The 13,247-nt window shown below is 42.4% G+C and overlaps 1 protein-coding gene across 1 annotated transcript in view; it reads right to left on the bottom strand.

Moving 5' to 3' along the window:
- The window catches only part of ADGB (androglobin), a 488,973-nt gene that overhangs the window by 306,910 nt on the left and 168,816 nt on the right, over nt 1-13,247 (bottom strand). Inside the window, exons 5-7 of the mRNA XM_082252536.1 lie at nt 8,720-8,806; nt 2,542-2,732; nt 659-766 (exon numbers count right to left, since the gene is read on the bottom strand). Of these exons, the coding sequence (XP_082108662.1) occupies nt 659-766; nt 2,542-2,732; nt 8,720-8,806 (386 nt within the window). The remainder of the gene's footprint in view (nt 1-658; nt 767-2,541; nt 2,733-8,719; nt 8,807-13,247) is intronic.

Raw genomic sequence — 13,247 nt, 5'->3', positions numbered from 1 at the left:
AGTCTGCAGGAGTCAAATCTGTAGGGTGGGGTGGGTGCGGAAATGAGATCATGTTGTTTCGGGTGAGAAACTCCCGTTTATTCTAACTTGCTGTCCATGATGAAACAGCAGATGTGGTAGCGAATGTGGTCAGAATAGCATGAGTTGCACAGCTCTCGATGTACACAGGACAATGTCTTTTGGTACACTGACTTATGTATGTCAGTGCTCCCTGTGACTGTGCATGCAGCCTTGTGCTTCCATCTGTTGGCCTGTTACAAAACTAGCCACAAAACTTTTTGATACCACCTTGTATTAGTAAATGCTGTGCAACCAAAACCTTGGTTTTTACACAAATTGTTTAGCTGGTAAGTGTGCTGGGAAATACATGTTGTTTAGTTTCAATAGGTGTACATATCCTGAAAGCTGCCTGTACCAAAAACAGACCTGAAAATTAATCTGCTGGTGTCTGCTAGTATATTGAAACCCATGGCTCCTAGCTGATAGAAACAGGCAGTTGCAGTTACTGAATCTGCACTACAGAGTTAATGTGCAAAAACATGCCATGTGGTAACTGAGCAAAAGAGGATAGTATATACACAGTGATAATATCCAATGTTCTGGCATGACAACTTTTATTAGCATATGCATTAAATTAGGTCTCTGGTCGATGACTTACATTCTTGCAGAGTACTTGATGACTCTGATGGAGATCGTGCAGAATGAGCAGCTGACCTTTTTTCTTCCTCTCCTTTCTTTTTCCCAGTGTCCTTTGAGTCCAATTTCTCTGTAAAATAAAATGAAATAGTAGCCAGAGGGAAAACTGAAAAAAAAATCCAGCAAGTAAACCAGATAAAATTATTATGGAGCACATAAATAGAAAGAACAATTACTTTGAGACTGCTGTTAAAAAGGACGATCTAGTGCAGGAAAGTTTTGCATTCTATATTTGTACCACAACGTATATGCATTATTTACAAAGCTTTTACATGATGTACTGTAACATATTATAAAAATGGCTTTTCAGTGGTAATAGCTATTACTTGACAATATTGATAAACTGACACAACAAGGGGCTCTAGTACAAAAGTTTAAAAATGGACAAGCCACTGCTGTACTGCCATGTGACCCATTTTATTTTTACCAAAGGGGCCCTTTACAGAAGAACTATCAATTATTTTCCCTGTTCAGTCTCCCACTTGACAAACCATATATAGGGCCTTCTCCCTTGTTGTTTGTTGCTTCCTTTAAGTCTGTTTTTCTACTGGGGAGACAAAGCAGGGGAATAATGAATGATAGTTCATTTTTATTCTCCAATACCTCCGTTCAAGTACATTTAGGCTGATTTGGCTGAGAATCTTTTTTTTTTTTTTTTTCCAATAATGAGAATCTTTACTCAAATAATTGTGTGAATTTTCATGTCATTTATCCAGTCATACATAAAGCAAATTCTTGATAACTTTGAATACCCAATCATGTGAAGAGGCTTTAAACATGATTAAACAATTAAGTGAATATTCACACAATTGTTGCAGTGAAGATGTTTAACTTTTTATGTAAATCAGGTAATGAATAGTAAGGATGATTACTTTAGCCGCACAAGAGCCACATTAAAACTTGTTCTCGAGTTGCCAAAGTTCTCAGACATCCAGATCAGCTTTAATGGCTTATGGCTTAATCTATTCTAGAATGGTCTATCCTCATGTGAGATGTATTTGGCAGCCAGATTGAAACAAATATTGGCCCCTTAATGTAAGCCTGTGTAGTAGGCTGTTCACCATACACCTCAATACAGCCCCAGAAGGAGGGTTGAGCAGAAGTTTGCCTTGAGTACCATCATCATCATCATGCTTGTAATGGCAAGCGCTTATTGATCAGTGCAGCACCGTGGTGACTAATCAGAAGCACATCAGTACGGTGTCCCAGAAGAAATATTTGCTTTTCTTTGTTCTGCATGGTCATGTGGTTGTGCTAACCAACTAGAGCTTGCCATTGCATTATGAAGGATACTTACTCTGGAGTTGTATATTGCAGTGTACAGACAGCTACACCAGCAGCACAGGGCATCATGGCCGCTATGTGCAGTGAGGTCCAGGAGGAGTAGTTTGGATATTTTGAACTACTTTGCCTTTTCATTTTTCATAAAAAGGTGAACTTACACTTTAAAGATCAGTTCTGAAGCCAGTAAGTCACAATGGCAGCTTCCATCTACCACTTATCATCCACTTTAAAATGTTATTGTTACAGTTAACTGGTAAAATCGACTAATGATCTATTTATCTTCTCCAGAAAACACTACACCTATACAAAATTCAGAACATTTTCACTGTGCCTTGTGTGGCACAGTTTTTGAGCTTTTGGTGGCAATACAATCAGGAATGGCAGGAAATGGTATTGAAAGAGAAGTATGGACAAACCATACCTCAGGTATGGTGCAGGAGTGCAATTGCCTTTGTGACTCAGAGTCAGCTGATAGTGGGCTACTGCCCAATAATAGCTGATGGGGCAAAGTCACGACAGGGCTTTTGCAGTGCATTAAATAGTTTAATTTAATTAATTTACCTTTATTGGGTTTTTCAGGTGGCCTTACAATGACAGGTATGGGAATCTCAGGTTTAGCCTCTGCTAGCTTGCTGTCTTTCTTATTTTCTTCATTCACAGCAGGTTTTGATTCCTGAGGTTCCTCAGCAGGTAGTGTGAATTCAGGAACTATTCTTTTTAAAAAATTCCAGACATCACTGATAAAATCATTTCTAAAATAATAAAAAAAATTTGAGATTTGAATCACAATAAAAATAATAGTTATTTCAACATCAGGAACTTAAAGTACCACTATAGGCAAAACTTTTATTTTTTTTTATTTTGGATAGAGTAAGGCTATGTTCACACTGATCCGACATGAAAGTTGTACAACTTCTGATCAGACTTTGCCCTGTGACATGTTACCATGTCTGACTTCCATGCGACTTCAATGAACAGGATTGGACTTTGACCCAACCATATCAGGCCTTTGGAGTCTGGTATGAATCTTGAGGAGGAACCCCATGCCAAATTAAAAAAAAAAAAAAAACGGCGTGGAGTCCCCCCCAAGACCATAGCAGACCTTTCGAGTGGGTATGGATTTTGAGAGGAAACCCCACAGCATAAAAATGAAAACAAAAAATATAACAGTGTGGGGTCCCTCCATTCATAATTCAAAATTCTTTATAGACCCTTATCCAAGCATGCAGGTCAGCAAAGGAGGGGAACGAGTGAGCGCCCCCACCCTCCTGGACCCTTCCAGGCTACATGCCCTCAACATAGGGAGTAGCTGCTTTGGGGCAGGAGGGGCTCTGCACCCCCCACCCCAAAGCACCCACTCCCTATGTTGATGGGGACAAGGGCCTCTTACTGACAACTGTGGGCGATGGTTGGGAAGGTCTGCAGGCAGGGGGCTTATTGGAATCTGAAAGGGGGCCCCCAGATCCTGGCTCCTCTCTATGAGTATGAGTATGGGGTATATTGTACCCCTACCTATTCATTCCTGAAAAAAGCAGTGTAGTGTGAATGAATCAACGTGGCAACAATGAGTCTTCTTTCTCTGGTTCTGCCACCAATTTGTTCTTCCTCCAGTGCTTTTCTTCCTCCAGTCTTCTCCCTCTGGTGCTGTGTTCTTCCTCCGGTGCTGTCTTCTCTTCCACTGCTGTCTTCTCTGCTGCTGCTATCTTCTCTGCCGCTGACTCGGTCCTCCTCTAATGCTGGATTCAGCCTTTGTGTCATCTCCGGTGTCTGCCAGTTCTTATATAGCCATAGGGCGTGGCCATCTGGTGATGTCACCATAAGACTCTGCCCCTTGTGATGTCACAAGGGGCCTGAGTCTCATGGTGACATTGCCGGATGGCCACGCCCTATTGCTATATAAGAACTGGCAGACATCGAAGATGACACAAAGGGGGGAACTAGTGTCGGAGAACTGGGTCGGCGGCGGAAAAGATAGCAGCGGCAGAGAAGACAGCAGTGGAAGAAAAGACTGCACCAGAGGGAGAAGACCGGAGGAAGAACACAGCACCAGAGGGAGAAGACTAGAGGAAGAACACAACACTGGAAGGGAGAGCAAATTGGTGGCTGAACCAGAGAAAGAAGACACATTGGAGCTATTACAGGGGATTCTTCACTTTTAATAAGGGACCTGTCAAAAACCATCTCTTGTTTTTATTTACACTACACTGCTTTTTTTTAGGGGTGAATGGGTAGGGGTACCCCATACTCATTCACATGGGTGGGGCCGGAATCTGGGGGCCCCTTGTTAAAATGGGCTTCCAGATTCCGATAAGCCCCCTGCCCATGGTTGTTGGGAAAAGCCCTTGTTCTTGTGAGACATGTGGCCTGGTATGGTTCAGGAGTGGTGGGGTTCCTCCTCAGAATCCATACCAGGACGAGAGGTTCTCGTATGGTCTTGGGGGGGACCCCACACTGATTTTTTAAATTTTGGCGTGGAGTTCCGCCTCAAGGTCCTCAGAGCACAAGTCGCATTCCACAAGTCGGATCAGTTAGGATGATGATCTCGACTTCCATTCAAATCAATGGACTGAAATCGTGCCCGAGCCAGACCAAAGTAGTGCAGCAAGCATTTTCAAAGTCGGACTGACACAAGTCAAATCAGTTAAGACGGCTCTAATAGGGAACCATAGATTTTGACATGTCATGCAACTTGTGCTCCGAAAGTCGGAGCACATGTCGAATCAGTGTGAACCGGCCCTAAGGGAGGACTATAACCTCTGTAATGTTTATTTCTGCCATCTGTGTCCCACTGGGGAGATTTATATTCACTTCCTGTCGCACTGTCAAAACAGGAAGTGAGAGGAAATCCCTGCAAATAAAGGAAATCTCGTGGGGCCCCCCAGGGTACCATAACTAGTGTCCCCATTGGAAGATTTCCCTCTATTGCTTTTCTGTAGACAACCTAAAATGTGGGATTTTCTATTACTTTCAATGATAATGGTAAACAGGACAAATAGAGAGGATGGATCTCTGTAACAGGAGCACCAACAGCAATAAACATTGACAGTTGACCTAATTCCTCTCCCCTCTACCTAAAACTAAAAAAAATGTTTTGTCTTTAGTTACAGTATCTCACAAAAGTGAGTACACCCCTCACATTTTGATAAATATTTTATTATATCTTTTCATGTGACAACACTGAAGAAATTGCACTTTTCTACAATGTAAAGTGATGAGTGTACAGCTTGTATAACAGTGTAAATTTGCTGTCCCTTCAAAATAACTCAACACACAGCCATTAATGTCTAAACCACTGGCAACAAAAGTGAGTACACCCCTAAGTGAAAATGTCCAAATTGGGCCCAATTAGCTATTTTCCCTCCCCGGTGACATGTGACTCATTAGTGTTACAAGGTCTCAAGTGTGAAGGGGGGGCAGGTGTGTTACATTTGGTGTTATCGCTCTCACTCTCTAATAATGGATGCTGGAAGTTCAACATGGTACCTCATGGTAAAGAACTCTCTGAGGATCTGAAAAAAAGAATTGTTGCTCTGCATAAAGATGGCATGGGCTATAAAAAGATTGCCATACCCTGAAACTGAGCGGCAGCATGGTGGCCAAGATCATACAGTGGTTTAACAGGCAGGTCCCACTCAGAACAGGCCTCGCCATGGTCGACCAAAGAAGTTGAGTGCATGTGCTCAGCATCATATCCAGAGGTTTTCCTTGGAAAATAGACGTGCTGCCAGCATTGCTGCAGAGGTTAAAGGGGTGGGGGGGGGCAGCCTGTCAGTGCTTAGACCATGCGCTGCACACTGCATCAAATTGGTCTTCATGGCTGTCGTCCCAGAAGGAAGCCTCTTCTCATAGGTGTGCACAGCCTATTGCATTAGGGTGTGCACCCCAAAGCTCAGACACATATGTGTGTCTTTATGTGTAAATATAGTGAAATTGTGCGTAGAGCAGTGGACAGTGTCAGTAGGGCAGAGATTGGTGTCAGGAGGGCAGAGATTGGTGTCAGTAGGGCAGAGATTGGTGTCAGTAGGGCAGTGGACGGTGTCAGTAGAGCAGTGGACAGTGTCAGTAGAGCAGAGATTGGTGTCAGTAGGTCAGTGGATGGTGTCAGTAGGGCAGAGATTGGTGTCAGTAGGGCAGTGGATGGTGTCTGTATTTTTTTTTTTTTTTATTATTATTTTTTACACTTTTTTTTTTTTTTTTTTACAATATTTTTAGGAGCCCCGTTAAGGGTCTTTGGTGAAATATCAGGGGGAATCTGCGCCTTATAGGGTGATAGGGTGTGCCCAGGCACACCTGGCACACCCTGCGCGCACGCCTATGCCTCTTCTAAAGATGATGCACAAGAAAGCCCATAAATGGTTTGCTGAAGACAAGCAGACTAAGGACATGGATTACTGGAACCATGTCCTGTGGTCTGATGAGACCAAGATAAACATTTTTGGTTCAGATGGTGTCAAGCGTGTGTAGTGGCAACCAGGTTAGGAGTACAAAGAAAAGTGTGTCTTGCCTACAGTCAAGCATGATGGTGAAAGTGTCATGGCCTGGGGCTACATGAGTGTTGCTGGCACCGGGGAACTACAATTCATTGAGGGAACCATGAATGCCTACATGTACTGTAACATACTGGAACAGAGCATGATCCCCTCCCTTCAGAGACTGGGTATAGCAACATGATAACAATCCCAAACACACCTCCAAGATGGCCACTGCCTTGCTAAAGAAGCTGAGGTTAAAGGTGATGGACTGGCCAAGCATGTCTCCAGACCTAAACCCTATTGAGCATCTGTGGGGCAACCTCAAATGGAAGGTGGAGGAGTACAATGTCTCTAACATCCACTAGCTTTGTGATGTCGTCATGGAGGAGTGGAAGAGGACTCCAGTGGCAACCTGTGAAACTCTGGTGAACTTCCTGCTCAAGAGGGTTAAGTCAGTGCCCGAAAATAATGGTGGCCACACAAAATATTGACACTCTGGGCCCAATGTGGACATTTTCATTTAGGGGTGTTCACTTTGGTTGCCAGCGGTTTAGACATTGATGGCTGTGTGCTGAGTTATTTTGAGAGGACAGCGAATTTACACTGTTATACAAGCTGTACACTCACTACTTTACATTGTAGCAAAGTATAATGTCCTCAGTGTTGTCACATGAAAAGGTATAATAAAATATTTACAAAAATTAGAGGGGTGTACTCACTTTTGTGAGATAATGTATACTTTAACTCTGAAAAAAAGTCAGCCTCAGGGCAAAGGACTTATCATCAGCATTGCTTGCGGTTCCCTGTAGCTGATCTTTTCCCATTACTCAGGAGCATAAATAAGGGAGTACATGGAGGGCAAACACCAAGACCTCCTGAGCGCCCAGGTATGGCACAAATGCAGCAGCTAAGCTTAAATGCCCCATCTGCCATATGTGCATTCTTAAGTTTTAAATGAACTGCACTAACCTGCCTCAAACAAGTACCAATCTGAGTCATATCCTTTTTTTTTCATGAACAGGCTAAGCCTAGGAGAGGTACTCAACCTTATGTACATTCATATTGCTCTATATATAGTGCACCATATGACTGAAATACCAATCATTCCAGTATAAATGATTCTATTAGGTTACTGATCACTGCACTCTGTACACTGAGCAGTATATGATATACTCCTGACCTCTGCATTCTAGGCTTAATATAAACTCCTGACCCCTAAATTCCTTATGCTACTGTATAATGTACAACAGTTACTATGTTAACCAATCAGAGCCTCCAACAAGAACAACAGTAAGCAGCACAATAGTGACATCAACAAACTTCCCAAGACCAGCAGCCAGTGCCTTAATCTCACACTGCAGATACACTGCTATGAGGTTGTAGGGAACCTCAAGTACCAGAAGGTGCACTACTATTTTTCAGGAGGAATTCCAGACAAAATATAATTTTTTTTTAGGGTACAACTAACATTCGTATAATTTCCCTATAAAATAGCAGATATTCACTTTTTGAATTCAGTTCTACCTTAATTCATACAAATGCATAAATACAGAATGTAAACTGTGTAGAATGAGTAACACATTTTAGGCATTAACTGAAAACACTTGTTTTGGAAATCCTCCTTTAAGATGCTCCTGTAAAAAAAACAATTTGGCAAATAAAAGAAGGGTTCCATTTTTGGAGCCACGCCTACTCTCTATTACTCGATGCTACTGTAGAAATGTTCAGTTCTAACATTCCATCTGGACTAGAGTAATAAAGGCACTCCTCACTCCCATTAACAGTGAGAGCTGCTGGATAAAAGAAGGGGCCTGGAAGAGGTTCTACTGCTCCGTCTTTCAGCAATGGCAAGTGAACACTGCAGCACAGGATACCCACTTGAGGGAGTGGATGCTACTGCATTGAGGATAGTACAAAATTCAAGGTGAGGCGGCAGTTTGGGCATAGTCAGAAGCTGTAGTAAATTGGTATGCTGCTCGTACTCTGTTAGGTGAAAAAGGTTTCTTCTGTTATTTAGTTTTAACCTCACTACTAGGGCCTGGCTTTCATTGACTTCTTTGATAATCTTCACTAACTGTCATCCCTTTGATAGTGCCCCTGTGGCCATTAAAAGCAATCTGATTGGACAGGTAGGTGAAAATTGGCAGAGGGTAGTCTTGAAGTCAGAAGTTATGCCCCATAATATAATGGCTTTGCTACAACCGCTTTAACTGTAGACAGAGCACAACAAGTGTGCAGTTTAATGATTGGTCCATTTTAATACTTACTGAAGAGGTATAACCTCTGGAAGCCACCCGGTTAGTGAATGCAAAACAGTGAATTCTCCTAGTTCTCGTTTTGCAAATCCATTGGTACTGCAGAATATACAAATAAAAATTGTGAATTTATTATTAGGGCATTGTGAAGCATCCAGAATAACATAACATAACAAATGATCCAATTTGATTTGGATTGATTTGTTTTTATTCTAGTGAACATAGCGTGAATATTCTAATAAGATCTTGTATTGGGGTTGAACTTGAGAGACCATTTGTTTAATTTGTATGCGCACGGCCCAACGTTGTATTCTGTGGCTGAAGGTACATTAGGCATTCACAGGATACAGAAGTAAGTGTCGCCCATTACAGGTCCCAAAAATTAGCCCACATATGTTTACCTGACAGCTAAGAACGTTGTATTCTGTGGCTGAAGGTACATTAGGAATTCAAAGGATACAGAAGTAAGTGTCGCCCATTACAGGCCCCAAAAATTAGCCCACATGCGTTTTCCTAAAAGCTAAGAACGTTGTATTCTGTGGCTGAAGGTACATTAGGCATTCACAGGATAAATGAGTAAGTGTCGGCCATTCCAGGCCCCAAAAATCAGCCCACATGCGTTTACCTGACAGCAAAGAGCGTTGTATTCTGTGACTGAAGGTACATTAGGCATTCACAGGATACAGAAGTAAGTGTTGCCCATTACAGGCCCCAAAAATTAGCCCACATACGTTCACCTGACAGCTAAGAAGGTTGTATTCTGTTGCTGAAGGTACATTAGGCATTCACAGGATACAGAAGTGTCGCCCATTACAGGCCCCAAAAATTATCCCACATGCGTTCACCTGACAGCTAAGAAAGTTGTATTCTGTGGCTTGAGGTACTTTAGGCATTCACAGGATACAGAAGTAAGTGTCGCCCATTACAGGCCCCAAAAATTAGCCCACATGCGTTTACCTAACAGCTAAGAAAGTTGTATTCTGTGGCTTGAGGTACATTAGGCATTCACAGGATACAGAAGTAAGTGTTGCCCGACAAGTAAGGCATTGACAGGAAAAATAATTGTCGGCCATGAAAGGCCCCAAAAATTAGGCATTCAATGGACATGAAATACCTTTTATGCCACTGTATTTACCGAAGACAAGGACCATGAATTGTTGTGGGTGGATGGCGGTCTGACGGATATTTGTGGCCTGTCATGAGGGATTTTAATCAAACAAGAGGCAATATTTTTGCAGGACACAAATACGCTGTTATAAAAGTATACTGTCAGATAACACCCCGCTTCAATCTGTGGTATTGGGGGGCCACTGGTCTATCACACCAGTTCTAAAAAAAATTGGCCAGTAACTGTTGTCACTGTGTGTGTAGCACAGTTAACGCAGCAAAAGAGGCAACATTGTTGCAGGACAAAAATACACTCTTATCAAAGTATACTGTTAGATAACACCCCACTTCAATCTGTGGTATTGGGGGGCCACTGGTCTATCACACCAGTTCTACAAAAAATTGGCCAGTATCTGTTGTTACTGTGTGTAGCACAGTTAACGCAGCAAAAGAAGCAACATTTTTGCAGGACAAAAATACACCCTTATAAAAGTATACTGTTAGATAACACCCCGCTTCAATATGTGGTATTGGGGGGCCACTGGTCTATCACACCAGTTATAATACTTTTTTAATAGTGCTTATGTCACTCTTTGTAGTTGTAGTATCGCTGCAGAAACACTCACCACACCAGTCACAATGCTGCACAGTGCACAATACAAATCCACTATAATATGCTTTCTATATTAGAAAGTATAGTATAAGTGTATTACACCCCTATATAGTGCACTGCACACCAAAGAATAGTACATCTATACCAAATACCAGTCCTTGAAAGGACTTTTGTGGTCCTATAACAGAGCGATCTGTGTCACTGACAATCTCTCCCTGCTCCCCACAGCAAACCTCTCCCTGACAAAAGAGACAATATAGATAGAGTACACCTATACCAAATACCAGTCCTTAAAAGTACTTTTGTGGACCTTTAACAGAGCGATTTGTGTCACTGGCAATCTGTCCCTGCTCCCATGCCCATCTTTTCCACTGGGCATGCCCGGCGGTTTGCCCGGGGGCCCCACTTGCCAAGGGGCCCCACATGGATGGTGGCATGTCCCTGGTGGTCTAGGGCCCCCCCCCCCCGTTATGTTGTCTGCCGGCCCGGGCCCCCCCTTATTGCTTTCCGCCCGCTGACGTTAGCAGAGCAGACCCAGGATGCACAGCGCCGCAGCGGAGGACTCGGAGGAGGATCCTCCTCCTCGCCGGCTCGTCCTCCTCTCCTCCGTCTCGACCCGACTGGCTCTGCCTCCGCCTCCATCCACCTCCTCCCATGTGCAGCTGAGCCGTTGTAAAGGTAAGGCTGCCACGGCCCACAGCCTGCCAGGCTGAATCTGATTGATTGAATGATTAATGATATATTATTTTTTTAACTCTCTCATGGCTGGCAATGATGATGATCGAATCGATGACACAAGAGACAGACAACTCTGTCCTGGAGGATATACCTTTCTATATATATTGGTCCCTGTAATATGTATATAGTAAGGTATATATCCTCCAGGTAGTAGTTGTACTCCCTTGTAGTATAGTGTTCCCTGTAATGTGTATATAGTCTATATACATATTACAGGGAACACTATATACTACAAGAGAGTACAACTACTACCTGGAGTATATACCCTACTATATACATATTACAGGGACCAATATACTGTATACTACAAGAGACAACTACCTGGAGTATATACCTTACTATATACATATTACAGGGAATCCTATATACTACAAGTGACTCTTGTAGTATATAGTGTTCCCTGTAATATGTATATAGTAAGGTATATACTCCAGGTAGTTGTACTCTCTTGTAGTATATATTGGTCCCTGTAATATGTATATAGTAAGGTATATACTCCAGGTAGTAATTGTACTCTCTTGTAGTATATAGTGTTCCCTGTAATGTGTATTCTCATGGGTGATTGTGTAGGCAGGGGGCCCCAGTGCACTGCATTGCCCAGGGGCCATACTGTAGCTGCTGACTTTTAGTATTAGGACACTTACCTTTCCTGGAGTCCAGCGAGGTCGGCACCGCAGCCGATGTTTCCATCAGCTGTCGGGTGCTGCCACTGCCATTGCCAGTCAGGGAACCCGGCAGTGAAGCCTTACGTCTTCACGGGCGGGTCCCTAATGCGCATACGCGAAGCACACTGCACATTTAGATAATTGGATTAGCTCGGCACTGGGGGAAGCAGGAGGGGGCCAAAATTCCGAGGGACAGCGCTGTGGCACCGTCTCCAGGAAGTGGGGAAGGGTACCTGTCAAAAGCAGGTACCCATTTCCCCCTCTCCCCTGAAAAGTGCCAAATGTGGCACTGGAGGGGGGGAGTAAGAAAATAAGCGGATGTTCCACTTTTGGGTGGAACTCCGCTTTAAATTAATGATTCTTTGTTCCTATTTACAAGCGCCAAGTGCCAATTTTTTTTCTTCTCCAATTCAATAGTTTTTGAAGCAGGAGCTTATCAACGTCATCTCTCTTTTTAGATATCTTTAATCTATATACTAATTTGTGTCTAACCGTGTCGCTTGACAAACGTCACCCTAGATGCGCAAACTTCATGCAATGCAAGCTGCGTACAATAGTGAGGCAATTAACTTTTAACATATCCTTTTAAAGATGTAGCCCCATAACAGATGTATCACCTGAAACTCATGAATCAGACCTTACAGCTGCATGCAGTCCTCTGACACATGTGACCCTAACGCATGCTAAGTAACAAGCGTAAACTTTTTTGCCATTAGGTTTCCCATTATTCATTTTGCTTTTACAATATGAATGTAGTAACATTTAAGCGAACCCTGTTTAATTTATAGAAAAGTCAGCATGTGGAAACATGCAGAAATAGAGTATACACAGCCCTTTTTAATGTTCAATAATTAAGGTATGTTTATAATGAAATAGCAGGTGCATCCAGAACAATTTCAATAAAATTATCCAGAAAGGTTATGTGTAAGATTTTTTCATCTTTTTTTGAATTACTAAATCAAGTTCCCTAGGTTTAATTTTTTTTGACAGCATATTAACTTTGTGCAGTGATTACATTAACCATAGTTACTGTTTATAAAAAGCCTTTTGAAAGAAGTTTCAGGGAACATAATCACGACAAAATTTTTACAGAGGAAAGAACTCTCCTCCAAACTACTATACAGTACATGCAATCTAATTACATAAGTATAAAGTAACAGTTTGAAGCTCATGGATTGTAAAAGAAAACTACTGTTGCTTTTTCAAGAGAGAAACTAAGCTTTAAGAAAACCTATCACCAAACTCTAACTGGACATGAAAAAAACAATTATTGAACAGCGACCTAATTCTCCTCATCCTCTCCACTATGTGCATATATTATCATATCATCACAATTAAATAGAGAGCTGTGAGACTGTGGGAAAAAGGGCAGGGCTACGGGCATAGGCGTGCACACAGGATGTGCCAGGGAACACCT

This window comes from Pelophylax lessonae (assembly GCF_965119305.1).
Source record: "Pelophylax lessonae genome assembly, chromosome: 3".
NCBI classification, from domain to species: Eukaryota; Metazoa; Chordata; class Amphibia; order Anura; family Ranidae; genus Pelophylax; species Pelophylax lessonae.
This window is presented reverse-complemented; position numbering and strand designations above follow the sequence as displayed.